This window comes from Silurus meridionalis, chromosome 20, assembly GCF_014805685.1.
Source record: "Silurus meridionalis isolate SWU-2019-XX chromosome 20, ASM1480568v1, whole genome shotgun sequence".
Taxonomy (NCBI): Eukaryota; Metazoa; Chordata; class Actinopteri; order Siluriformes; family Siluridae; genus Silurus; species Silurus meridionalis.
In genome coordinates, this window is record NC_060903.1 from 14228483 (window position 1) to 14256156 (window position 27674).

At 41.5% G+C, this 27674-nt stretch overlaps 1 protein-coding gene and 1 long non-coding RNA gene across 2 annotated transcripts in view; one reads left to right on the top strand and one right to left on the bottom strand.

Annotated features, from left to right (window-relative positions):
* rsrc1 (arginine/serine-rich coiled-coil 1) overlaps positions 1-27674 on the top strand; it is a 135951-nt gene that overhangs the window by 8935 nt on the left and 99342 nt on the right. Inside the window, exon 4 of the mRNA XM_046877131.1 lies at positions 12946-13142. Coding sequence (XP_046733087.1) covers positions 12946-13142 — 197 coding nt within the window. The remainder of the gene's footprint in view (positions 1-12945; positions 13143-27674) is intronic.
* LOC124403061 lies at positions 5705-7763 on the bottom strand. The gene is made up of 3 exons (XR_006928829.1): positions 7295-7763; positions 7033-7106; positions 5705-5836 (listed from the first exon to the last, which is right to left on the bottom strand). It is a non-coding gene; the product is annotated as an uncharacterized LOC124403061 (long non-coding RNA).

Consider the following 27674-nt stretch of genomic DNA (forward strand, 5'->3'; position numbering starts at 1 on the left):
GTACTGATTCTATAGTGTATTGTTTCTACTCGCACAGGGATTTGAGTAACATGTGAGTCATGATTGATGTGGTGCAAGAGTAGGTTTTATGTAAGGAGTCTCCATTGTCCGTTTTTTTCCTCTTATTCATTTAATACGAGAGAGAGGGGGAGGCTTATAGCTGGTTTATAGGGGTGTATGATATGTATCGTCGATATGCTTTGAAAATATCGTAATTGACGTTTTAATGATGTGCAATTTGACATTATCGAGTATATTGCAAAACCCAAACGTTTTTGCAATATCGTTTTTTCCCCCTGCAAAAATCAGCATGGTTACAAATGCAGAATTGATTTTATACAACAGTCGATATCAAGAGACTTATGTTTTAGACACCTGCCTCTGAGCAACATGCTGGCGTTTCGTTCCTGAACGAATCACCCGTTCAAATGATTCGGTACAATCGCAATGACTCGCTTATTAACAGTGACTTAATTTGACATTTAAAAGTATCTTCAAATTTTTACAAAATTATCTCGAATATCAGTATTCAACGTTCTATGTTTAAAACAGCGTAACATTATTAATTTCTAACTGCAGGTTAAAGCATTACATGTCCCTCTAAACTGCATTAAGCTAAACATCTAAACTCCTGAAAATTTATAGGCGTCAGCCGTCCATGGTAGTCTTTTAGGTACCAGCACTATAACACGCTCAGCAAAATCTTGACAAATTATCGTTAGCGATTAAAAAAAAGATATTTTTTCTTTTTGTCAATATTGCACACCATTACTTGTTAAACAGTTCTACAACATTAGCTGTTACTACAAATGGGTGCAAAATACACGCCTTTCTTTAATAAATAATTAATAAAAAACGGTTATTCTTGGCAAATTCCTGTGTTGTAATATGACTGAAACACTTCAGGGCATGGTGTTATTGAAAAATAATAAAACTCTGAACGGTAGTAGTAACTCAGCTTCATGCCAGGCCACATGATACAACCCTCACATTGATTATTTTCCTATAAGCATGTGCTGTGGTTTATTTTTTTTTCTCTTTAGTACCACACAGACGCACTTTTGGGGATTGGAATGGAGGTCAAGACCTCTTCTAACCCTTAATCTCGTCTCCAGATAGGACCCTATGCTTCTCCCCACACACACACACACATACACACACCTCCATGAGTGACTTGTAAATTGTTGATCCAAGCTGAAGCCGTACTTGCTTTTGGCAGGGCGTGTGTTCTTTATTTAATCAAAATCAACATGCTTACACTAGCCCAGATCTGAGAGGCCACTCATGGCTTTTTCTTTTTTTTTTTTTTTTTTTTTGTTCCTCCATCGCTTTCTCTTAGTCTTTCTTTATTCCGTCTTTACATCCAGAGTGCACACTGGTGTCTTTTTTTATTTATATCCCCCCTCACTAGAGGCTAGACAAACGCTGCTGGCCTTTGTTGTCAGAAACCTTTATTTACCAAAGAGGAGAGTAAGTGAGTGACACGGCAGAGGCCTTTTATCCCCGGCTAGCCGCCAGCGCTGCTCCCTCCGCCTGCCAAAAGAAGCCCCTCTGGCCCACGTGCACCCTCCTCCACTCTCCTCCACGCTTTCTCTCCTCCCGACACACCAAGCTACAAGTCCGCTCCCCTGGGCGAAGGAGAAAGAGAGCTGCTCTGCCTCACATCGAGTTCACTCAAACAGTGACTCCAGCCCTCCACACAGCTCTATGCATATCTAAATATATTTGTTGCATTCATCCCATAATGACCCATTTTCCATTTGGAAACGTTCGGAAATGCGAAACTTGGTCTCGAGCTCCGTTTCCGGTTTGAAAGTATAGAATTTTCATTATGAATGTCTTCGCCAACACGAAGCAGCAAAAGCGGATTCTTGCATCCACCGCGTTCCCTTTTTTACCTTGTCATATATTTTCTCCAGGAAACGATAGATCAGTGGATCGGCTCCTTCCTCGATTCGAGCGAAGTCTTTAACCGTCACCGCTCGCTACTCTGCTTTAGGATAAAATCACGAGCCAATAATGTAATGAATAAACGTGAATGTAATTTGCGCTCCCATCTGCCTCGAGCGAGCAAGTGGAAGATGTTTCGGAGTCTCTCTATTTTCATATTCCCTATATTGTTTACAGTGGCCGCGGGATATAATAATTGGGATGAAAATAAGATGCATTAGGTAATTTAAAATACATTTTACAATGGAACAGATTGCCTAGCTAGTGAACAGAACTGTATTACACAAATTGGCTGTATTACAGACACACAAGATATATTATTCAGATTGCAAACACACACACACACACGTGTGCATGCACTTCACCAGATGCACATCCATCCTCCTTGGTGTGAGCCGAGTACAGATTAATTCATTACTCGGATTCCTGTGTTTTTTATTTATTTATTTATTTTTCCTCTCTTCTCCCCGTGCCAGACTCAAAGACACTTTTCATTTTTTTCCGCTTCGATTACCCTTCTTCGTATCTCGGACCTCGTGTCAGTCACGCAGGGATGAAGGATCTTTTGTTCAGCGAGCGCATAAATACAAAATGAATAAATATTATAATTTGTAAACACGGATACCCCGAGGCCAGGTGAGCGTGGTCCGACACTGTGCGTCTTTTACATTAAAAGAGCACCGAACTGAAAGGAGACGGGAGAAACATCAGAGCAAATCAGGCAGCCGTCTGGTCAAAGGTCAGCGCAGTGATCTTTATCCAGGAAACATGCTCGCTGGCCGTATAGTCGCTCATTAGCCACCGGACGGGTGATTCCGAGTAAATATTAGGGCCGGTTAATTTTACCCTGGCCGTTTTCTCTCTGGAGGAATGTATTAGGATTCCTCATTATGCTCCATTTCTCCTATAGTTGTGACCGTCTTTCTCGCCGGTCGCCAGAAATGCGTTTGAATTGATTTTCTCCTCTTTTATGGGTCGTGTGAGCGTCCGGTTTAGGTCCGGGAATAAAACGTGCGCCGTCTGTTTTTCATCCCGTTCAAAGCGATTCGGTCACGAGTCCCTTTTTAGAAGGAAAAAAAAAACACCACAAAAAACGTTTGCTTTTGGAATCGGAAATGAATTTTCTCCCCGTCTCACTCCGCTCCTAATTCCGTCTCTTCTTGAAGTTTAGCGAAAATTGGGTTTTCAACGCCAATTAGGAGGTTGAACGTAGCGAAATGAAAGCACGAGCGCTAGCCAAACGGCCTCACCTTCTGGCTGCTCGGGCTTCTGAGAGAAGAGCGCACCGAACCTTTTGGCTCGGAGCGCCGCTTTGAGAAAAAATATCCTGCCTAATGAACACATTAATTAGAACCATAACTATTTATAAGATGATAATTAGAAACGAAGCGAGGTAAACTGGGCCCTTCCTGCAATTAATGGCGGATTAATTATGGCCGGTAATGAAGTGGAGGTTTGAAACGCATTAAGGTGAAGTACAGAGGAGCGTCGCGGCTTTGTGATCACTGGCGTAATTATTCCGCCGGCCATTCGAGCCTCCCCGACCCAAAGCCCCCCCACCCCCCACCCCGTGCGCTCACCCGACGCTGACTAATCAGCATCGTTGCATCGTTATATATGCACTTAAAAGGACTTGCCAGCGCAATGACTGCCTAATTATTTCTAATTGGCGGACCCAAGCGTGGTCGCCCTGAAAGGAGGCAAAAAGATCCAGCGCTCGGAGACAGAAACGACCCGAGGTCTGGCTTGGACCTGTGTATCTGTTGCATAGAAAAGGAAAAAAACCCGCTGACCCTTGGAAAGGTCACTTGCCTGAAGTATTCAGATGCTTTTTTTTTGGCGATCTTTTGGTTATTTCTTGCTCTAATTAATGCTAATTGCCTCACAGTGTGAGGAGATTCTCCTTCCAGGTTAGTGTGATTTGACGAGATCGATCGCATGCTCACTTTCACTGTCTTTCAGTCTGTAAAACAAGCCGGACCACCCCCGCTCCCCCCACACCCTCTACAGCTTGGACACGTATTCTAAATGTATTATTTTTTTTTTTTTGCACAGATGAAAGCAAATCATTTTTTAATACCGATTCTAAATTACTTCCATCAAATTGCACCACAAACTTGATAAAAATAAGCCGGACCTCTTTGTAAAACGTTTCGAGCGTCCCCAAAACCCCCTTTTTTTCCCCCATATAAAAGTTGCTGTTGCTCGGCTCTTAAGCAGAGCCATGTGTCAGAGCATGTACGAGAGACACCAGCATTCCCTCCAACAGCACTGGAGCAAATTGTATCGTAATTAAATCCAACGGTGCACTTGTCTCTCCCTGCGGTGTTCTGACAGCACCAATATGGTTCCAGTTACTAGTGCAATATTAAGATGTAACTCAAAAAAGAAAAGGAAGAAGAGTGCGAAGAAACACTAATAAAAGAGAAATCTGGATTATGTGCTTCTTGACTGAAATCATGACACTCGCTGGAAATAATGAAACACTTTCCCCCCTTTATATTGGGCAGTTTTTTTTATTTCCTGTCTTGTCAGGCTCGCTGGGCGGGGTTGTATGTGAAACTCTTGGCTGGTTCGAAAGGAAAGCCTGGAAATATACGAGTTGCCAGGTGGAGGAAAAGATGAAGCACGGGTGCCAAATCAGCAGGTTTCCACCAGCGTCACCACTTTGACCCGGCGACGAACGCTTGCGCTATTTTATTCTTCCATCTGAGGGCGTGCTAGAATTTTTGTCACGTAAACCCGAGAAACAACTTTCTTCATCATCTCCGGGGCGATTGAACTGTAACTCCGAGTGAGGCATGGCGGATGGGAAGAGTCGCAAAACCCGTGCTTGAAGTTCATGATATCGATCGTTTTTTTTTAACGTGATGTCACGTCCAAAATCACAGATATGCAGACCTGCCACATGTAAATGTAAACGCACCAGCATTCGCATGTCGAAAGATCGACAGTTGCAAAGGAGATGCGAACTCAATTATACAAATGACCTCCAAGCTCCGCCCACTTCTTCAATCTGACATGAATCTTGATTTTAAATAGATGAGGCTGCACTCTTCTTTCAAGGTGTATGAAGAATGTTTGATTACACTGATTTAAAGAAATCTGTCCATTCGTGCGCACCTGTGGTGACATGAGACAGCAGTTAATTATGCTGTAATTAGCTGTATCGGGGATGCCCTTGACAAGTATTGTCCAAAAATAATGAAGATGAATAAAACACAGGGCCTGCTCTTATCGGAAAGTAATCCGAATTTTTGGTTATAGCAGCAACACTTTGACCAAGTGTACACCGTTTGGGCAAATTATAGTGTACACCTGACCATTAGATTCGTCTGAAATCCCATTCCACATTTTCTCCCTATTTGCTCTTAATATAACCTCCAGTATTCTGGTAAGATGTTCCACTAGATTTTGGATTGTGCTCGTAGAGATTTGTGCTCATTCAGCCACAAAGGTGTCAGTAAATTAAGATGAGGAGGCCTGGGATGCAGTCAGCGATTCATCCCAAATCCCAGTAGGATTGAAGTCAGAGCTCAGAGATCTTTTTTTCCCTTCCATGCACCAAAACTTTGGAACTCTCTCCCCATTCTGATTAGCCAAGCTAAACCTTTTTTTTAAATCTGCTTTACTTTTTCAGGATAGCTTTCATGTGAATTTGTTTTGTTGGTTTTTTGCGATGTATCCGTAATGTTTATTTTAGTTATTTTTATTATTTTCTTCCAATTCAACCCATGTGACCTGGTTTGGGTCTCCTAGTTCAAGTGAAGGACATATTCAATGCTTGCACATTCAATTGCGTGCCTCCAACTTTGTGGTAAGAGTCCTGAAATATGGCTGGAAAAGTCGGGCCCCCAATACTTTGGCCCATCTAGTGTAATTGTTACTGTTAAAGAAAATGAAGCAGGGTTATATGTTAGATGGGTATTTTTAGACTCAGTAATTCAATAGATCAAAGTTATTTAGTTAATAAATCTCAACACAATTGTATTTAAGCAGTGCGTTGAACAACCCAAGCCCTATTTATTTTTTTTTTGTCCATGGAAATTGGCTATGAGTGCCGTGCGCTTTTCTCGAACTTGAGCACTGGAGCCCAGGAGATGCGTAATGAAGAATAGATTGCTCACATTGTAGTATGTTTCCGTTTGGGTCCTTCTACTTTATTACGAAATGTAAAGAAGACGAAGCGAAGTTTCTGGATCATTTCGAAACTGTGGATTGCTTTCAGTGTTAAGCAATGCAGTAATGTGTGTGTAGATAGTAATATACCCCTTGCTGTTTTAAAGAAGAATGAATTCCAGTCATCCGAGCCGAAGCAGTGTCCGTTTTCGCCGACCATGTGTTCATATATGGTGAAATGTAGGAAAAATGGACGCCTGTTCATAAGCTCGAATCGCGACTTATTTAGCTGTCAGCACGAGGCGAGTCACAGAGAAAAAGAGAGAGAGGCTAATTACAGAAATGAAATTCCACTATTAAAAGCCATCAGCTCTCCAGCTCTGATTGATCCTGCGCTGGCTAAAATGTGATATCTGTGTGAGCATCTGTGTGCCAGGTCATCATTCAAGATGTGCACACTGGTGATTGAACATAGCAGATGTTGAGCCACTGGATCAGGGTTGCAATCTTTTTTTTTTTTGGTTCCCCCAGATCGCATGACTTTATTTCTGCGGCAAGTACTTAGCATCTTTCGAGCATCATTATATGTACTTTTTTTTTTTTTTTATAGAAGAAAGATATTTCAGATTCTCTCGCATGTTTAATTAAGTGGACTTTTCCCTCTTGGCAGCGGAATACACGTCTGCTGAGTGTCATACGTCCTACGGTGCACTTTTTTTTTTTTTTTTTTTTTTTTTACACTTGGTCCACATGTTTCGCCTCACCGTTAATGATTTTTTTTTTTCCTTTTTTTATTCTCGAGCTGTGAGGTTCTTAAATCACATAGGCTCAGACGACCCAACCATCCACATTTAAACAATAAAAAGGCTGTGAGGAAACAGACCCTCAGATCTACCATCACTTCATAAATAGTCGAGTATATAACGGACCCAAAAACCCATCATCTTTACCCTAAGAGCACACCTGCTAATTGGAAACACATTTCCCGGCGAGTTTCAAACGGGGTCCCTCTCTTCCCTCCTTTCTCTCTTGAAGCCCTGTGGAGGAAAAATTCATTACAGATTGGTGAACCGGTCGTGATGTAGCATCAGTCCAGTTTTCCCTGTTGTAAAAGATAGAAAAAAACAAACCCGACAGCACATTGACAGACTAAAGGCCGTCGGTAAACCGATCACCTGCGACGACAGTGGTGAGTTAGCACCTTATTGCCACTCTGACCTCTCACCTCTGCTTGCCCTCTTGTTTGGGTTCACTCATGCCCCGTGTGCCACTAATAGGAGTGTAATGCGGCCCAAACCGCCACACAGAGCCAGACTGGCGAGTTTAGGATTGCGGCGTGTCTGTCGAGTGACGGCGCTCACATGTGCCGGCGAAGAGTAATGACGAGTTAAACGGCGTCGACTTCTTTCTCAGGGGGTAAAAAAAAATTCCCAAACATATGGGTTCTTTGAGATGTAAGATTTAGCTTTGAACTCCATGAAATGACCTTTGCGGTAGTGTGTGTGGGCTGAGTGTTGGGTTTGTCTCGCCTGGCCTGATTAGTGTTAATTTAAAAGAAAGATGGAGGCAAGAATGAAATGACCCCCTTCCCCGAAACGTTGGCCCGAAGAAGCCTGAATAAACAAGAACTGGTAGCAGACGAGGCTCAGCAGGGATCGTCGTAGTAATTGTTCTTGCTGTCGTTTGCTTAACAACACTCAATTTGTCGCAGCGTTTCCCTTTTCGCGGCTTTTGTGACGCCACTCCCACAGAACAAGCGAAACACGGAGGAAGGAAAACAGCTTGGGAAACGTTTGCGGCAGCCACCGTAATTAGACGGCGCTCCTAAATGAAACTTATGTGCGGCGCCGGCGTTTGAAGAGCACTCGAGAAGCGAGACACCGAGCATATTTGCATCGCGGAGGGAACAGCTGTTTAGTGCCGCGGCACCCGGGCTCGGTTGGCAGCGGGGAATCCACACGGCGCGCTCAAGGTGCTCGGGAGCAGGCGGGAAAATAGACAGCGACGCTTTGAACTCCGTTGCGAAGCTATCGATTTTTGTGGTTCCCCTCCCACTCCGTGCTTCATCTTGCGCGTTTGTCGGTTCTTCAGGAAGATTTTTGTTTCTTATTGTCGACAGTTTTTCCGATTTCCTATTCGTTTGCTTCAGATTCATGTCCAGAATACAACCCAATGTGTTTGTTTAGTTTTTGCTTTTTTGGTGCATACCGACATGCTTTTCTGCTCATCACGTTTGTAAAGAGTAGTGATTTGAGTTGCTGTTGTAATCCTGTCAAACCAGACCGGTCTTCTTTCACCTCCACCGAGAGAACTGCTTTATTAGTACCATTCCGTATAAATTCTAGATGCTGCTGTGTTTCAGAAATTTTCAGACTACCCTTGTATTCTGTGTGTGAGGTTTGGTAAACATTAAGCTTTTCCTTCACCACAGTTGCCACCGGTTTGCTCATCAGGGACAAACTTACACTTATAAAGAACATATTAATGTTTTATCACCACATTATCTGTGTAAAGCTCCTTTGAGACATTGTTCATTGTTAAAAGCGCTATACAAATAAAAATGAATTGAATTGAATAACGCAATGCCACAGATGTTGGCGTTAATGTCCACCTGTTTCCTGAGGGCGCTGCTGTAAAAAAACAAAAACATCATGGGTTCACCTTCCGCCGGAAGTAGTAGCATCGTTGACCGACTTGTGCCGACTGCAATATGTTTTGTTTATGTGCGTTTTTTGTTTTTCAGGTGGGAATATGTACAAATGGCGTTTAAAAGCTCGACATGTGCTGTTCGTGGTTGCACTTTATTTTCTTGCCTCCAACAGATTGTAGTTTTTAGATTTAAAACACTAGTTACTAGTACTCATCATGCTTCTACTACTAGCCTAATGCTAATTGTAATACTAATAATCATCAACATACTGACTTAATATTAGGTGTCTTTATTGACTATGTGCAAAAGAAATACATAAGAAAGTTACCATGTTAAGTACAATTATACTTAGTTATTTTGTTCACGTATTGCAGAACACTTGATGCCACTGAGGTAAGAGTCATGTAAGGCTGGCGCAGGTTTTATGGTATGGGTAGGTTTAAGGGGATTCAGGTTAACAGTGTCATTTTAGATGTACTTAATGCAAATGCAGATCCCAATGTGTTCTGGTTAAATACATTTTTGTTTGCTAAGGTTTGCATATTGTGGTGTGGCCTCTAAACGATTTTCCTAAAATTCTATTCTATTCCTAAAATAAGAAATATCTCAATATGTAGCTTTGCTTACAGTATCGCAAAATATGATATCGCAACCCCATGTATCGTGATGCGCATCGTATCGCACGACTCTTGCCGAGACGCAGCTCTACTGCTGACCCATGATGTGCAGTGGATAGGGTTGAATGTGCAGTGGATAGGGTTTTGGAAGTTATGAGTATTATGCCGGTGTTACCACTTAAATGCTAATTAGCCTAGCTGACCCACTTTTTCTACTTTCCTCTAGATAATTTGACTCCAGCACTGTAGCTGTTGTGTATCATTTAGGTTGATTTAGTATTTTTTTATCGAATAACTGATTCATCAGTTTTTCCATTCTCTTTGGCACATTTTTAATTCGGCGATATTGCGATCGGGACTGATATATACAACGTGACAGCGTAGAAGGGAAGGAAGAAAAAAAGCAATCCAGTCAGAATGGATCATTGTGTGTAATTTTATCTCCTATATTTCTGAATTGGTTTAGAAACTTTATTGAATTTATGAACGACATATTTATTGAACAAGGCCATGATGGATTAGAGTGATGAAAGAGTGGGAAATTGCTAATTGAAATGTATTATGTAGGTATTCGAGGTTATTTCCTGCCGGTATACATTTACAAGCATGGGCGATGCATACGTTTGTTATCTTGACCGTTCAGACAAAAAAACAACAACAGAAAAGCAACTCATGCTGGCGAGGGTCTCGGTTACCTGGAAATCTCATTAATTAGTCCTTATCTTGTCCAGATATTATATTCGAATTTGGTACACCTGGGATCGTGAGTAAAGTTTATTCAATCCGATTCAGGCGTATAGTGCGCGCTACGTTGGCGCTATCATTGTCCAATTTCCCATCGAGCAAAAAGAGGCTTGTATAGCAGAAAAGTAATACGGGCAGATAGCCACCATCCAGCTCTCATACCCGGTCCACGTAATTACTGAAATAGGCAGCGGGGCAGGATCATATCCGCGTCCATGCAGGGGTTCCACGATAAGCGCCTCACACTGGTAATTACTTTATTGATAATTCATGGGAAAAATTGCGGCCAATCACCGCTGCTCTGTTTAATGGAGCAGTTAGAGGAGGGAGGGGAATAGAAGGCGAGTGGGGTGTTGGGCTGCCGAGGCCTCCTTTTAAAATATGTTTAGGCCATGGGGAAGACCTTTCCCTCCAGAGATAATCACAAAAATAAATGTAAAATAGCCCACCATTGGTTGTGTGTGTGTGTGTGTGTGTGTGTGTGTGTGTGTGTGTGTGTGTGTGTGTGTGTGTGTGTGAGAGAGAGAGAGGTGGGAGGCGGGAGGGGGGGGTGTTTATCTGTAACTCCTCCTATAACACATTTACCTTTAGCCGTAAATGAGCTAATAATTCTCCAAGGGGAAGGCCTTGGTAATGAAATTGACATTTAGCAGCTTGGCTCCAGTCTATTAACTACAATAAATTTAATTTGCAACAGGCCGCACAAGTGTAGCAGAGGCGTAGACGGAGAAAAGACTCCCAACAGATTAGGTGTTTTATTACATTTGCTGGCCACAAGTACAGTAGCCAAAATAAGGCCGATCTCGTGTCAGGGAAACATGGTGAGTTTTCCAACGGTGCATCATCACAACGCAGGCGTTCTCGATAAGCGGTAGTTATGATATCCTACGAAATATCGTATTCAGCGACCGGTTAAAAACACCCCCTAGCACGCTTGGAAAAAAACAAACAGGGACGTCACTGTAATGTCTCTGTCAGTATTAATCACATTGTTGTTCTTCAGTGAAAGAAAAGGTGACTGAGACACACACAAAAACACAAACAAAAAACTAGGAGAATGCAGTACTACCCAGTCAAAAATAGACTGATAGATACTGAATCGGTATTGTTTCATTCAATTCACTCAAAATGAAAAAAGTCCTGACCTGAATCCTATTGAGTCCTTAAAAAAGTGGTCTGTGATCAAAAACCATCCAATGTGGCTGAATTACAACAATTCTGCATAGATGAGTGACCAAAAAAAAAAAACACTTTTTCAGACAGGGCCATGTAGTTTTGGATTGTGTTTTCCCTCAATAATAAAAACCTTCATTTAAAAACTGCATGTTGTGTTCACTTGTGTTATCTTTTACTACTATTTAAATTAGTTTGATGATCTGAAAAAATAAAGTGTGACAAACATGCCAAAAAAAAAAAATAAAGTAATCAGGAAGGGGGCCAACACTTTTACTTTTAAAAGCATATATATATATATATATATATATATATATATATATATATATATATATATATATATATATATATATATATATATACACACACACACACACACACACACACACACACACACACACACACACACACACACACACACACACACACTCAGAGACAGACAGTGGAACTCCAGTGTACGAGTTCCTTGTAGCACGAGGATATCGGTGTACAAGCGTTTTTACTGGTAAAAATCTTTGCAGGAGTACGAACATATTTCGGGAATGCGAGAATAGGCGAGAATTTCTTTTGACACATTTGGTTCCAGTCATGCTTTCTTCTCGCCGCTCGTCACCTCCGTCCCCACGCTTCATTCTCAGTCGCTTCATAGGCATTGTTCTGAGTTGCCCTCTGTCTTCTCCTCCACCTCTTCCCCAACCTCATCTCACCCTCACCATCAACCACTAGGCCACCATGTAGCTACAGTGCAGTACTCTATAGTTAATGTATTATTACAGTTTATTAATTATTTATAAAGTTATTTATTTCTTTGTTAGCAGTTAATCGCTTTTTTTTTTATGTTTATACTTTGTTTACTTTGTATGTTAGTGTGTTAAATTAGGCATAAAACATTTTTAAGGGCTGAAAGAAGTGATCGACTGAGGTCTGGGAACGGATTAATTGCTTTTACATGAATTGTTATGGGAAAATTAACAAGCGAGTACGAGCATATGGAAACACGAGCGGTGTTCAGGAACGAATTCATCTCGTACACTGAAGTTCCACTGTTAGATAGATGGATGGATGGATGGATGGATGGATGAATGAGTGTTTGACAGAGTGAGAGAGATCAGAAGAGGTACTAAGTGGCCCAGTAAATCTCTCAGCAATCTCTGCCTTGTCCTGTAAGGATCAATACCGAGCATGTAGAGTCATCCCAGCCCCTCCCTAATGATCATCATAGTATATACTGCAGTATACACACACACACACACACACACACACACACACACACACACACACACACACACTTTATTCATATACACAGTATAAATATTTGTATGTTTGGTAACACCTGACCGTTAGATTTGTCCCATTACACATTTAGTCCCCATTTGCTGTTATATTACCCTCCACTCTTCTGGGAAGATGTTCCACGAGATTTTAAAGTGTGCTTGTGGAGACTTGTATCATTTAGCCACAAAGCTGTTAGTGAAATCAGGTACATATGTAGGTAGACAGCATTTTCATGCAGCTGGCTTTGTGCACAGTGGGCGTTGTGCTGTACCTGTTCATCATAACATTGACCTTTTAGCCTCCTAAATAAGCTCTTGTCTTGCTTGTAAAAAAAACTTAATCAAAGATTATGATGGATTAAATTTGCACCACAATTTTTTACTTATTGATGCTTAAAGTGTGTGTACGTGCGTGCAGGTCTCGTTCCCGTCACCGCAGATCCGCAGCCGGAGCAGCGGCCGATCCAGTAGGAGACGCAGTCGGAGCAGAGAACGTGACCGCTGTCAGCGCAAAACTCGAGACAAAGACAGGGACAGAGAAAAAGACAGAGGAGGCGACCGAGGCCGTGACAGAGATAAAAAAGATACCAAAGCCAAAGAAAAGAAAAAACTAGGGTAAGAATACTTTTTCTACTTTTCCATCCACACACACACACACAAAGATTCAGCTCTACGCTTCGGGTTGTTCACCGAGTCTCTTGTGTGAGCAACTCAATCTCTGCTGTTGTTAAAATCCAGCAGGGAGTTGGGGACAGAGCCGGCATAGTCATACTCATCCATCTATCTCTCCGTCTTCTCTCTGAGCTCGCTGTCTTCGCCATCCCGCAGGCCCCCTATTCTATTTCTCTTCTACATTTCCCCTCCTCTCCCGTCTCCCTACCGCAGCTAGATCATGTTAAACTAGTTCCTGTCCCTGGTGTAATCCGCATGAGCACAGGCTAAACTCGTTTTAAAGCCGCTTCCTCATTTCAGAACTATGTACCGCCCCAAAGCGGCACGGTCTAATGCGATTGGAGGATGGCGTTGCGTACAGATATGGACAGGGGCTGTCAGTCATTTTGAGCGGCTTGTCGAGCCGACCGAATCGCACACTCCGGGAAGAAGTTAGCCGGATGAAGCAGTGCCTTTAAACTCCCTGATGAGGTGTGTGTTTGTATCTGTGTGCGTGTACAATTCCTTTCTTAAATACAAGCTTGTATGTACATTAGAGCTGTCAGAATGTTTCAAATGTTAAAGTTTTCTGAAACACACGCCACTTTTCCACAGGCGTTTCCTTCCAAGTCAAACTTTGTTTTTGTTTACTTATTTTAAATATCCAGATTGCTTTTGAATTCTCCATTCTGATTAGTTAGAAGGTGTTGATTTTTTTCTTATTTTGTTAAGTTGTAACACATCATCATTATTATAGCAGGAGCCAATTTTCAAGAAACAGTCGGACACATCATGCAGTGTATCTGTTGGTGAGGTGGAAATAGTCAGGTTTTCTGTGATGAGGTTTTTATTTAACATTTCTGAGAAGGAGTCTCCAGTGTCAGCACTGAGGCTTTTGTGGTTTCTCTGTAACATAAGCTCAATCCTCTTTCTTATTAACAACACGAGGAAGAAAAGACAGTGACTGGTGACCAGTAAGGGATATTCCAGAACATGAATCATAACTAGGAATGGATGAAAATCGTGTGTTTTCCTTTAATAAATGAAACGATTGTTCCGGCAGGTTCACACGCTGTTCGCAGCGCACATGCTGTACGTTTGCATTGCGGATGGTCTTTCACATCAGACGCGTTCAAGTGCACTGTTCTTCGCTTTACCCCCCGTGTAACGGAATCAGATAACTGAAAAGATAGTAGTATACTTTAATTATATGCAATTATATGCATTAATATGCTCAAATTACTACATTTTCATGTCAGTTCATGAAAGTTTGACCACTTTCATACTATTACTGCATTGCTCCACCGCTCCTTCAACTCACTGCACAGATTTCTGTGGTATAAGAGGGGGGAAAAACACTTTTTGACATGCTGATATGGATAATAATCAACTTTGCAGTGATCTTAGTAATATTTCGATCTTCTGTCTGTGGCATGCATTATACAGTGACCAGGCATAACATTATGAAGTGAATAAGATTTTCTCTTTGTCATGGCACCTGTTAGTGGGTGAAATATATTAAGTAGCAAGTGAACATTTTGTCCTCAAAGTTGATGTGTTCGAAGCAGGAAAAATGGGCAAGCGTAAAAAAAAAAAAAGATTTGTGCGAGTTTGACAAATTGTGACGGCTAGACGTCTGGGTCAGAGCATCTCCAAAACTGCAGCTCTTGTAGGATGTTCCCAGGCTGCAGTGGTCAGTATCTATCAAAAGTGGTCCAAGGAAGGAACAGTGGTGAACCGGAGACAGGGTCATAAGCGCTGAAGCGCATTTATGCATGTAGGGAGCGACGGCTGGTCCTTGTGGTCCGATCCAACAGACGAGCTCCTGTAGTTCAAATTGCTGAAGAAGTTAATGCTGTTTATACTTGATGGGTCAGGACTGTTTAGGCAGCCTGACTTGTGTGTTTGTGTGTGTGTGTGTGTGTGTGTGTGTGTGTGTGTGTGTGTGTGTGTGTGTGTGTGTGTGTGTGTGTGTGTAAGACTGTCTTACCTAGATAAAAAATCTCACACACACACACACACACACACACACACACACACACACACACACACACACACACACATAATGCTTTTTCTGACTGTGGTTCTGAGGGATTTGTTTCTGATTCATTTGTTCATTTTGTGGTATTTTAATCGAGTGGATTGCTGCTGCAGGGAGTCACATCATTAATAAAGTGGAGTTATTGGTATGAGCCGCATGAGCCGCATCCTCTGGCAGTTCCACATGCCACCCAGGCCACCATGAGATTAAGTGTTTAACAGATGAAGTGCTAGTTTGTGGATTATGAAAGCCTACTTGTTCCATTCACTTCCCTCAATTCATCACTCTGAATAATGCTGAATAATGGGTCCATAAGATTACAGTTACTGTGCTACAAAAAAGATGTAGCAATGTCCAACATGGGCTTCATAATCAGGAGATCTTGAGGATGAACCTGTGGTTTGGTTCTCTGAGGTAATGCCCATGTGGTGATCTCACCATGGTAATGTCTGCTAACAAAACAGACAGCGTTGTGAGTTTTCGAAGCTGCCCCAGGACCAGTCCGGGTTGTCGTGCAGCGTGGCCCAGGCTTTAGTCTGCAACAAGTTGAATAGACGCAAGGTTACATGATTTGAAATTCTACATTTCTATATGCGGGTGCTTTCATGTTCAAGATTCCAGCATAAAAGCAAATGTTTGTATGTGGTAAAGCGAGTGCTTGCAGAAAGATGTTCACCTAAATAAATAAATAAATAAAAAAGTCAAGCTTAAAATGCAATTAAAAGATGAAGTATATGAATATATGCAATAAATTGTATGTTTGTGTAATTGTGTATGTGCTCTATTAGTTAGTCTATTAGGTGTTTGTAAAGTCAGGTGTAGTGTGTGGTGACCTGGGGTGCAGTCAGCGTTCCAGTTCATCCCAACAGGGTTGAGTTCAGAATTCTATAGCACAATCTTGCACTCCAACCCATGTAAACCATATCTTCATGGAGCTGGATTTGTGTGCATTGGCATTGTAATGGGAACAGGTTTGGGTCTTCTAGGTCAAGTGAAGAGAGTCAGGTGTCCTAGTACTTTTGGCAAAATACTTTATATTGGTGCTTATGTATTTAGATCCTTTAATGTAATGTTTCAGAATTGGTGTAGTGTGTAGCTAGAAACTCTCTAAAACTAGCTGGTTTTAACATTTCCAGAAACACTGTTCAATTTTCTTTTTTTTTCACGTCGATCACCTGTAGAAGGGTTCGGGTTTCTTACACATACATGCTCTAAAATCGAAAGCTAGTAAATAAATGTGTGCTGTTATATTTCAAGAGAGTGCAGTCACTTAAGCGTGAAGAATGATTTAGATTTTGTTGTTGTTGCTGTGGTGCATCTGTTTGTGTTTTTTAGCCTACGGTTATGAGCGCTTGTGTTAATATGTTGTTTTTTTCCCCTCCTGTATTTTGAACATCTTAAGGGAAACGTTAGGAAGAAAACCCGCACAATGCTTTCTTTTTTAAACTGTATCCCAAAGCTGTGTGTGTGTCTATGTGTTAAAAGAATGCCCTGTGCAGTGTTCCAGAGGAGGAAGCAGCCACAGAAACAAGCAGGGACACACACACACACGCGCACACACACACGCACACACACACATATATGCACGCACACCTTTTACAAAGAGTTCAGCCCTTTATGTTCTTTAGCAGATAATTAGTTCCAGTGCTGCATTTTGCTCTTCTCTTCTGTAGTGGAGGCCGAGTGGATGGAGAGATAGAGAGCCTCAGGTGCTCCTGCTTCATGTTGTAATAACAGTGTGCATAACACACACTTACCCCAGCCTTCCTTATTCTAACACACACACACACACACACACACACACACACACACAAGTACAAAACATTAGCGTGCTCCTGTTTGAGCTGCTACCTCTGTATCAGTGTGAATCCAACGTGTCCTCGATCGTGTGTGTGGTCCTTCTCATTGTTCTCCTGGAACCGAAATGTAATTTCATTGAGACGCACGTCAGCTCGGGCACGTCTTCACGGCGTGTCATGATCCTCGCTTTCTTGTTTGGTTTTTACCCAATGTGTTGGGAGGAGATTCCTTTCCCATATCAGCAGCTCTTTTGGAAGTTTTAGCTTCAAGGCCAGTCACAGGTTTTTATTAATACGCTCAGATTGGTTATCACTTTTTTTTTTTCCTGAAACGTGCAATTATCTAACAAGAAATGAAGTACAAGTTTTGATATGGTGGAGTTCTCAGTATGACACTCAAGTGTCGGTGCTTTGCATCACTCAGTGTTTTTTTTATTTATTTTTTGACAAGTGCAATTGTTTTGTTTTTTTTACTTTTTTTAAAGAGAGAAGGCTGGTGATGGTCTTAGGAATGATCTTGTTTCCAAAGACCCTCCCATGTTTTCAAATCAAACAATAGTACAATAGTAACTTAACAAATTGCTGCGGAATAAGAGGAAATACTCCCCATTGGCCAATGCTGTTATTGGAAAATGATCCACCAAAATGTGAAAGTTAGTTTAGTTTGACAAACGGAACACTGAACCTGAATGCAAGGACCTGCAAAAGAAATAACTTTTTCGACCACGTTTCAGCAGAGACCTGGCAACCCTGAGCCCTAAAAACCTGGTTATTATTATTATATATATATTTTTTTACGTTGTAACGCACAGCTTTTTTTTTTTCCTTTATTGTGCTCCAGTAAGAGGCAGTCATTATCCCTTTCATTTTATTCCCTACAAAAGCAGGCGCCGTCATGTTTTTCGATCTTACCTCGTGCGGACTCTGTTTAATCGAACAGTTCAATTGTGAAAGTCGAAATCATTGTCCGGTTAATTACAGGCTGCACCACGTATACAGGTGATAACTCATATTTTATGCTTTTCCTTTCTTTTCTTTTTTCTTTTTCTCCTCCCCCCTCCTCATCCACCACTCAACCACAAAAGTGCATCTGCACGTTCCTGCTTGAACACCTGCGAGTTCGGTTTCTCAAATCCTCGTCCCCTCTGGCATCAGCTGAGGTGTGAGCTCCCTCTGCCACGGGATTTCAGTGTCTTTTCGGCAGTGTCTTTTCAGCAGAGTATTTAACAGGATACTCGATTAACAATTGCAAGTATTTATTTGCATTAATTGGTTACGTGAGAAAGCTGGCTGGCTGACGACTGAAATCTTGACATTGCTAGCTCTGTGTGTGTGTGTGTGTGTGTGTGTGTGTGTGTGTGTGTGTGTGTGTGTGTGTGTGTGTGTGTGTGTGTGTGTGTGTGTGTGTGTGTGTGGTGGGGGGGCAGTGAATCAGTGCTGTGCTCTAACCTGCTCCAGGTGTGCCCTCACAGCTGTCACACTCCTGCAACATGGCACTTAAAGTAGTTTAGGTACGCTTAGGAACACACACTTTAAAACTGCGCCTCTGTGCTTTTTGCCTTTTATTCTCTTTCAAAGCACTTTGGCTTGCCATTTTATGTCAACCTGCAGCAGCAATCGTTCCTTCCCCCCCCCCCCCCTCTTTTTAGCCAGTTTGCTGGATAACAGATGAATATATGAGGGCCCGTCTGTGTTTGTGTGTGTGTGTGTGTGTGTGTGTGTGTGTGTGTGTGTGTGTGTGTGTGTGTGTGTGTGTGTGTGAGAAGGGAGATCAAAGGAGGTGGCAGGCTTAGCAGGGGGCCTGACCCAGCCTTGTGTTGTGTTGTTTTCATTAAACATTTATCGCACCTCTAGGATGACAGCAGGCATCTCTGAGCCTCGCACGACGTGTTTCCATGCAAAATTTACAATTTGTAAAGTGATCTTGTTGCCTTTCACCACTGACAAAGGGTAAACGGATGGCTGTGGGGGGGTTTATGTAGGTAATGAACAGAGTTAAACAGGTTAAGTGTCACTCTGTATCTGTAATCGGTGTGTATCTGGGTGAGATTTTTTCTCTCTATGGCGTGTGTTCACACTGCATAGATTATCTTTATTTAAAAAACATGTAGTATGACACGTCATTCCTTGACTGGAACATTAGCGCCGGTCCTGTCGTGTAAGGACGTACTGCATAGGGGTGTGAATCTTCACTGCTTTCACGATTCTTTCGATAACGATTATCCCGTCAACGATTTGATTCGAATTCGATATCATGTGTTGCTTGAAATATTTCCAAAATTCCCCAGATGAAGTTCCCATGGAAAGTTTCTGGAAATTTGTAACCCTAATTGGAAATTGGAACACCCCCCAGGCCCCTTGATCAATACCTGACTTTAGTGACAGTGCTGATGCTAAAGGCAAACCCAAATTCCATCACTTTGATATTGTAAAACCATTTAAAAATGTCTATATATATGTGTGTGTGTATGTATGTATGTATGTATGTATGTATGTATGTATGTATGTATGTATATGTATGTATGTATGTATATGTATGAATTTATGGTTATAAACCAATTGGTTTTCTTAGACTGATTGCATAGGAAATGATTTGAAGATTTGAAAAGCATTAACATTTTTCTTCCAGATAAAGAAGGTTGTGTCCTGTACTTTAATTTTTTTTTTTTAAGTCTTTACACACACCGATTTCCCAGTCCTGTCAGGAACAGGATGGACATCCAGAAGAAAGGTCCAGTCAGTGACTGAGTGAAGGAGAGATTCTCTCTGACATATTGTTCCTCTTCATCTTTCTCATACTTTGTGGTCTGTGGGTGCACTCTCTCTCTCTCTCTCTCTCTCTCTCTCTCTCTCTCTCTCTATCTTTCTCTCTCTTAATATGTGATTTTTTTGTTGTTGTTGTTGTTGCTGTTCCCTAGCCATCAGCAGGTGTTAGCAACGGATTGTGGGTAGGCAGATTCAGGAAAGGTGAAAGGTCTGGGCTGCAGTGAGCCTCATTGGAAGCAGACACGGATTTGTCCTGAAGCGGTGGTGCGTGCGAATGTCGGTCTCATCACTTCAGCTCCTGTCTGCTCATTAGCAGCGCTCCTAAACAGCAAAGTGCAGCAGGAAAGAAGCTTCCTGTGAGGGTGTGTTTGTGTGTGTAATGGATTTAGGATGCTTCGGCTATTTGGAAAAGAAAAAAAAAGGCTGATAAAGTTAGATGGATTGAAATTTGTGACTTTTGTATGGAATTTGATGCATTTTGTAGTGAATAACAATTTAAACATATTTGAAGCATAGAGATATAGATATGCGTGTGTGTGTGTGTGTGTGTGTGTGTGTGTGTGTGTGTGTGTGTGTGTGTGTGTGTGTGTGTGTGTGTGTGTGTCACACAAAGGACAAAACATCCAAATTTACAGCCTACATTTCAAAGACATTTAACTGACTTTCTACAGATATGTTTATTGGAAGGTTTGAATCAAATAAAATTTCAGCCACACAGGTTTTCCTTCACCCCTTCAAAGTCTTTGGTGAACGCACTTCAGGCACATTTGCAGAAGACCGAGATTAGATCAATGTGTTTGTACGCAGTAACAGTACACATGACACAACCATCTGAACCTACACTATATACACCGATCAGGCATAGCGTTGAACAGTAGTACGGAAGGAACGGTTTAAAAGTCCAATCCGAATGAGAATGCTCCGTATCAACACCTCAATCGGAATAAAATGCCCATAAATTGTAATCGGGGAGAGGGGTGGGATAAACCTTTCTATAATCCAAACATAATAAAAATTCTGCCATGTAAACGCTTTTAAATCGATTACTTGCAAAAGATGTATAAAACCTTTTTTACTGTGCTCTTGTGAACACTGAACACGGTTTTCCGCACAACTTCCGAGTTTGTATAAAACGACCGCGACACGCATAATTAGGGGAATTGGATTGAGGGGTACGATTGAGATGCTCCTCAGAGATGCTTAGACACCAAAAAGCTCAGCTTCCGGCGCCCATCTTTTCCTCATACCCTCCAGCATTAGTATGCCTACAAATTTACAAATTCACGCTGTAGCTTGAGCGCGACTTCGCATAAGAAATAATGGAAGCAAACAGGAAATAGGCTAACGTGCGCATGTCAAGAAGTCATTCCGATCACACGTAAACACCGTATCGGATTACAGCGTAAACAGTCCACCGATTCCTTCAAACGGAATGATTTTAATCGGAATGACAAAACAAGTGTACATGTCAACGTGGCTATTGACTTGACTTTAAGATGTGCTTTTTGTACATCTCACACCATTACAGTGCCCATTTGCTGTTAATAACCTCCACTGTTCTGGGAAGATGCTCTGATGTTCCTCTAGATTTTTGGAGTGTGCTTGTTGAGATTTGTACTTCAGCCACAAGTCAGGTATTGATGTAGGTGAGATGTGGAGGCCTGGGGTGCACTCAGCGTTCCAATTCATCTCATAGGTGTTCATTAGGGATGAAACCAGGGCTCTATAGAAGGCACTCAAGATCTTCCAATCCAACCCATGTAAACCAAATCTTCATGAAGCTGGTTTTGTGCACAGGAGCATTTTCAAAAGTTCAAGTGCTCCGCACCTTTTGAAAGTCTTGCTGTTATAATCACCTCCACCCTTCTGAGATGTTGTTCCACTAGATTTTTAATCTTCAGCCAAAAGGGTGTTAGTGAAGTCAGTTACTGATGTAGTTTGAGGAGGTGCAGTCGGCATTCCAATTCATCCCAAAGGTGTTCAGTAGGGTTGAGGTCAGAGCTCTACAGCATCTTCCACTTCATCTCATGTAAAAAAAAAAAATATATATATATATCCACATGGAACTCGCTTTTATGCACAAGAGGGACACGCTGGAACACGTTTAGGTCTATTTAATGTTACCGCATCCAAAGACAATCCTCTACAATTGGGTGCTTCTAACTTTGTGGTCACAGTTTGAGGCAGAACCACATATTGCTGGAAAAGTCAAATGTCCCGATACTTTTGTCCATACAATAGTTTTTTTTTTTTTTTTAAGCACGAGTTTACAAGCTCTTCTGCTCTATCTTCATATCTGTGACAGAGGTGTGAAAGACATCAGATGACAGTGTTCGGGTGTCTAATATGGATTATCTCTATAAGCTTGCCCCTTCTTTGTGTGTGTGTGTGTGTGTGTGTGTGTGTGTGTGTGTGTGTGTGTGTGTGTGTGTGTGTCTTTATAGTTCTGGCCAGGGCTAATCGCAGAAGAGACACTCCGAGTGGGGGATTGAGAGCTGTAACAATCCATTTAGCGTGCTCTGTAATCTGTTTAGCCATTAGGACTAGTTAAATCGGTGCGTGCACACAAATGCACACGACCCCTCATTAATTTTCCTGATCATACGAGGATCATTTGTTTTCCCGAACCTGACCACACACACGCACTCACAAACATACATAGACATATACAGAGATACACACAGACATACACACACATCTGCAAACATGCGCAATCATAGATATAGCCAGGCCTGGAACAGGATGACAGAGCTGTGGCAAAGCCGAATAAAATCTCCCCCAATCCTATTAGATACGTATGTGCTGGGTCTGTACTGCTTAGCGTTGCAGGTACACCCCTCCTCTTCCTCCAGGAAACACGCCCTTCAACATCCACCGTACCCACAGCCCATTTTAACTCCCTGCGTTGTGGGAGGACGAAGCAGTCCTAGAGTTGTGGCAGATGGTGATTTCTCAGGCCTGGCTGCTTTATTTTGGAAAAAGAGAGAGGAACATGGTTTGGGGTGGGGAAATGAGGGGCACTTTATGATATGCTAACATGACCGGCCTTGTTATGGGATAAGTAAGATTTTCCCCGGTTATTTCTGAACAAAACTCGTTACTGTACTAAAGTAGCTTTTGCACGTATCTGTATCCAAGTCAAATATCGTACTTTATACTCAACTATATTTTTTTTGCGAAATCTGTCTTTTTTTTTTTTGTAAATTTATGAGCGGATAAAATCTTATATGGTCACACGCAGCAATCCACCAATCAGGGAAGAGCGCGCGCTCTGTTTTGAACTTGTTTTGATTGGCGCCTGGTGGTATCTATTTAGAACGAGCATACGGTTGAATAGAACTCAAACCTACAGGCTGCTTGTTCTAATGTCGAACTTTTTGTCACCAGTCTTCATTTGTGTGTCATCGTCACTCCGAGCAGTTTAACATGAAAGGGCTGAGGCGATGCTCGTGGATTCTATTATTTTGGATGTTTTTTTCTGATTAGCTCTGGGTCTAAAAAAATAACAAAAAAAAAAAAAAAAAAAAAAAAAAATCCCTTGTGGTTGGTTGGAAAGTTTATAGTTGCTATACTTAGACAGATTGTTGACATCGGCTACAACAGTAGAAGCTCTGTAAGAGTTACGCTTGAGCATGACTCGAGGAAGTGTTCCGAAATAAATTTCACGGCTGTTGCTCTTTTTCTTTTTTTTTTTTTTTTTTTCTTTTTTTTTTTTTTTTTTAAAACTATGTTCAGGAAAGTTTAAAAAAGATAAAAAGCATTCAAGCGTGTGGTCGTTCCTAACACGGCATCCAGGATAATTACCTTGTTATAGGGATGTGATTAGCGCTGAGCCGATGAAATTAGGAACAACGATTTTGTGGTATCAACACACGAGTTATAACCCCGTCGAGGCGACCTGCCAGAGGATGCGCCGGCGTTCGTGTCAAATCAACACAGGCAGACCTGCCACGGCTCGTTACAGCGCTGAAAAGCCATTAAATATTACACAGAGGTGTATTACGGGACCCGAACGGGATCGTAGTTGAATAGAGTTGACTGATGGCCTGGATGCATACACAAGCACAGAGCACTTTCCCCGTCTTTCTGTGTGCATGGATTTGCTTTAAGCAGAAATCGAATGAGGAGATGGCGTATTGTTAGGGATTGATTGCAGAAAGGGAGTGAGCAAAATGAATTTTCAACATAAATAAAGTGTATGTTTGGCATGATACATATATGTAAATCTTTGTACAGTTTAGAATCATCATCTTTTTCTTTCGGCTTCTCCCATTAGGGGTCGCCACAGCGGAGCATCCGTCTCCATACCCCCCTGTCCTCTACATCTGCCTCTTTCAAACCAACTACCTGCATGTCTTCTTTTATCACATCCATAAACCTCCTCCTTAACCGTCCTCTTTTCCTCCTTCCTGGTGGCTCCATCCTCAGCATTCTCCTACCGATATACCCCATGTCCCTCCTCTGCACATGTCCGAACCATCTCAATCCCTCTTTCCTTCCTTGTCTCCAAAACGTCCTGGATGCGCTGTCCCTCTAATAAACTAATTTCTAATCCTGTCCATCATCATCACTCGCAATAAAAATCTCAACATCTGAGGTCAGAGCTCTTTATCAGGCCACTCGAGATTTTCCACTCTAACCCATGTAAACCAGACCTTAATGGAGCTGGTTTTGTGCACAGTCGCACTGTCATGCTGGAACAGTTTTGGGTCTCCTAGTTTAAACGAACGAAAAAGAACGAATATTTGTTTTTATATTTAAACCAAGCAGGAATTATATTTAATATTGTATTTAATGCAAAACATAAAATTGCTTTTAGTTTTTTTATTAACAGCATATTTTAAATAAAATAAAAAAATAACTGTTCATGCTCACAAAATTACATACAAGTTTAAATAAAATTCCTGCTTGGCTTAAATAAAAAATAAAATATGTAAAAATAAAATAGAAAAAACATTAAAGTAATATGTGTATATATTATGTTGATTAAATTGATTAAGAGAAATTCTTGAAATTTCTATAAAACACAAATGTATCCGTATCACTAGACTCTCTTAAAAAACTTTTTTAGGAATAGGAATGAATCGAAATTAACATGCGGTTCCGGTACACTTTGCTCAGAGCGCGAGGCGGAGATGAAACAAACTCTTTCACTTAATAAATTTGTGAGGGAACCTTTTTTTTAATTTTATTTAATAAATATTAATAAAAAGTGTAAAAATAAGTCTAAGCAAACTTACACTAAATGCTACTATTACTATATACAACTCTTGAGCACTACATAGTATGACGTCACTTGCACATATTTGCTGCCATTACTGACTATATTTTCAGTGTGTTTTTTTTCGTTTATTTTCTATTCAGTTCAGTTTGTATTCCTCCATTAGATCTTTCTCTTGATAGGACGTGATGCCGTAGGACACGTAACATCTTCAGGTGTCTGGGCTGACAGGGGTGATACATGATGGTCTTCTGCTTTTGCAGCTTAAGGTTCGGGGTGTTCTGCTCACCGCAGTCGAGAATAAAGAGTGCTTATTTGAGCACTTCCTGTCAGCTCAAACCAGTCTGGCCATTCTCTTCTGCCCTTTTCTCATCAATGAAGCACTTCTGCCTGCTGGAGGTTTTTTCTCCACCTACACCATTTTGTCCAAACTATATGAAAAAATCACAGAACATCACATCAGCCCAGGCTGGCACATTTTTACTTCCTTTTATTCTGATGTTTGGTGCGAACCTTAACTGACGTTCTTGACATGTATCTGCACGATTTCGCATTGTTCCGCTGACAGCTTGGAAATCCTTGATGTGGCCGCTGAACACTTCGCTAACAGCAAACGTTCTGAGAGAATACAACACGAGCGACGGCGTTTCAACGTCTCGCTTATAGTTCAATGTTTTTTTTCTTTTCTTTTTAGACTTTCGTTTTAATTACACGGTTTTTCTTCCCGCCGTAGAATATAACAGTCCTGGATGCAGACCGTGATTTGTGGTCTAGTGGAAAGTCTAGCGAAGTGCTTTTTTCACAAATGAGTACCTTTTGCTTTATTTGTTAGACTGAATTTGTTTTCTTGAAACACACACACACACACACACACACACACACACACACACACACACACATACAAGTGCACACTTTTAGAGCAAGCCCCAGGACATGAAACCACACAGTGCCACACACCGCTCGAGGCCATATTGGATTAATTTTCTCTTTTCTTCCTCCACGGCTTGAGAGAAAGAGGGACATTCTGTCACTTAGCATGGCGGTTAGAGGGAGAAAAGCAGAGCACCGGCTGGCTTAGATATGAATAAGGATCACAGATTGGCCGATCGCTGCACAGAGGGGGCTTTGTGAACACTTATCCCGTCTGTACAGTGGCGTCTGAGAGCCCGGATAATCGCCCTAATCTAGTTAAGGTTAAACAGGGCCATGACTACACACACACACACACACACGTATGTACAGAAGCAAACCGGAATCAAACTGTCAACAAGAAGGCTGTCATATTGATTATTCAAATAGCAAACTGTCCAGCTCATTCATTGGCCAACGATGCGGCCAACATCCAAAGAACCCGACACACACGTGAGGATCAACACGCAAACGATTTAAATCTTGACAAAGAAATGAAGATAAATGTGAAATTGTTTAGCTTCTCATCTCTTTCATCTCATTTTGCTAACTCTTTTCTGAATCCTCTTTCTATTGTCTTCTTCCTCTACCTCATCTCTCTTCTCATTTCTTCTGAATACGTCTTCCCCGGTGATGCTCTTCCAGCTTTTTACTGCAGCCGTCTTCACTTTCGGCTTGTTCTCGGGGAGTTTTGCCTTCAGTCTTGCCTTCAGCGAGTGAAATGCAAGCTCAGTTGGATTCTGGTCAGGCTTGTTCATTGCAGAACTTTTAGGAAAAAATAAAAGTCCTGGACTGCTTTTAAACTACGCTTTTGGGTATGAAGCTGAATGTGAGCAGATAATCTCGGCCTTCTGACTTCATTCCGGTGCAAGTTATAGTTTGTCTCATTTGTTGATGGGATGTTGTTCCAAAATTCTGCAGGCTTTGTAATGTTTTGTGGCAAGCTTTATTGTGGTCTTTCTGTTTTTTTAAGGCTTAACAGTGGTTTACATCTGGTGGTAAACACTCCTTACTCTGGTGAAAGCTTCTCTTGATTTTTAACTTGGTCACAGATGCGTCTACCTTCTGGATGGTGTTCTGCATCTGGCCAGCTGTAGCAAAAGAGATTTTTCTTCATCAGGGGAAAAAAAAAAATTCTGCCATGTTCTTCCAGGCCATTGGATGTTCTTTATCTCTCCACATACCAAACCGTTGATGCACATCCAATTTAGATTTTTCCGGCAAATCATGGCTTGTTTAAGTGGCAGTGACGGGTCTTTGTGGCAACACACTGCCACAAAATCAGCTGTAGACCTTTAAACTACATACTTATAAGTGAAATAATAATAACAACACTCACTGGATCATGGAACAGCTAAGCAACCAACTGTCCAATTACTGTTTGAAATGAAAACGACTAATCGTTATTCCAATCACTTTGGATGCAAATAACCTCAAATTAAAGAATGTCTGCATTATTTCACTTAAAATTCTATATATTCTATATATGTAAACTAAACACTATGTGGACAAAAGTACTGGGACATTTGACTTTTCCAGCCATATGTGGTGCTTCTCCAAACTGTTATCACAATGGTTAGAGGCACACAACTGAGTAGGACGATTTCGGATTCGGTAGCATACAATTTTCCCCTGCATTTGAACTAGAAGATCCAAACCTGTTCCAGCATGACACTGCCCCTGTGCACAAATCCAGCTCTCTGAACATGTCGTTTACTTGGATTGGAGTTTGCTATTGCATGTGTGACCTTTTATAAAGC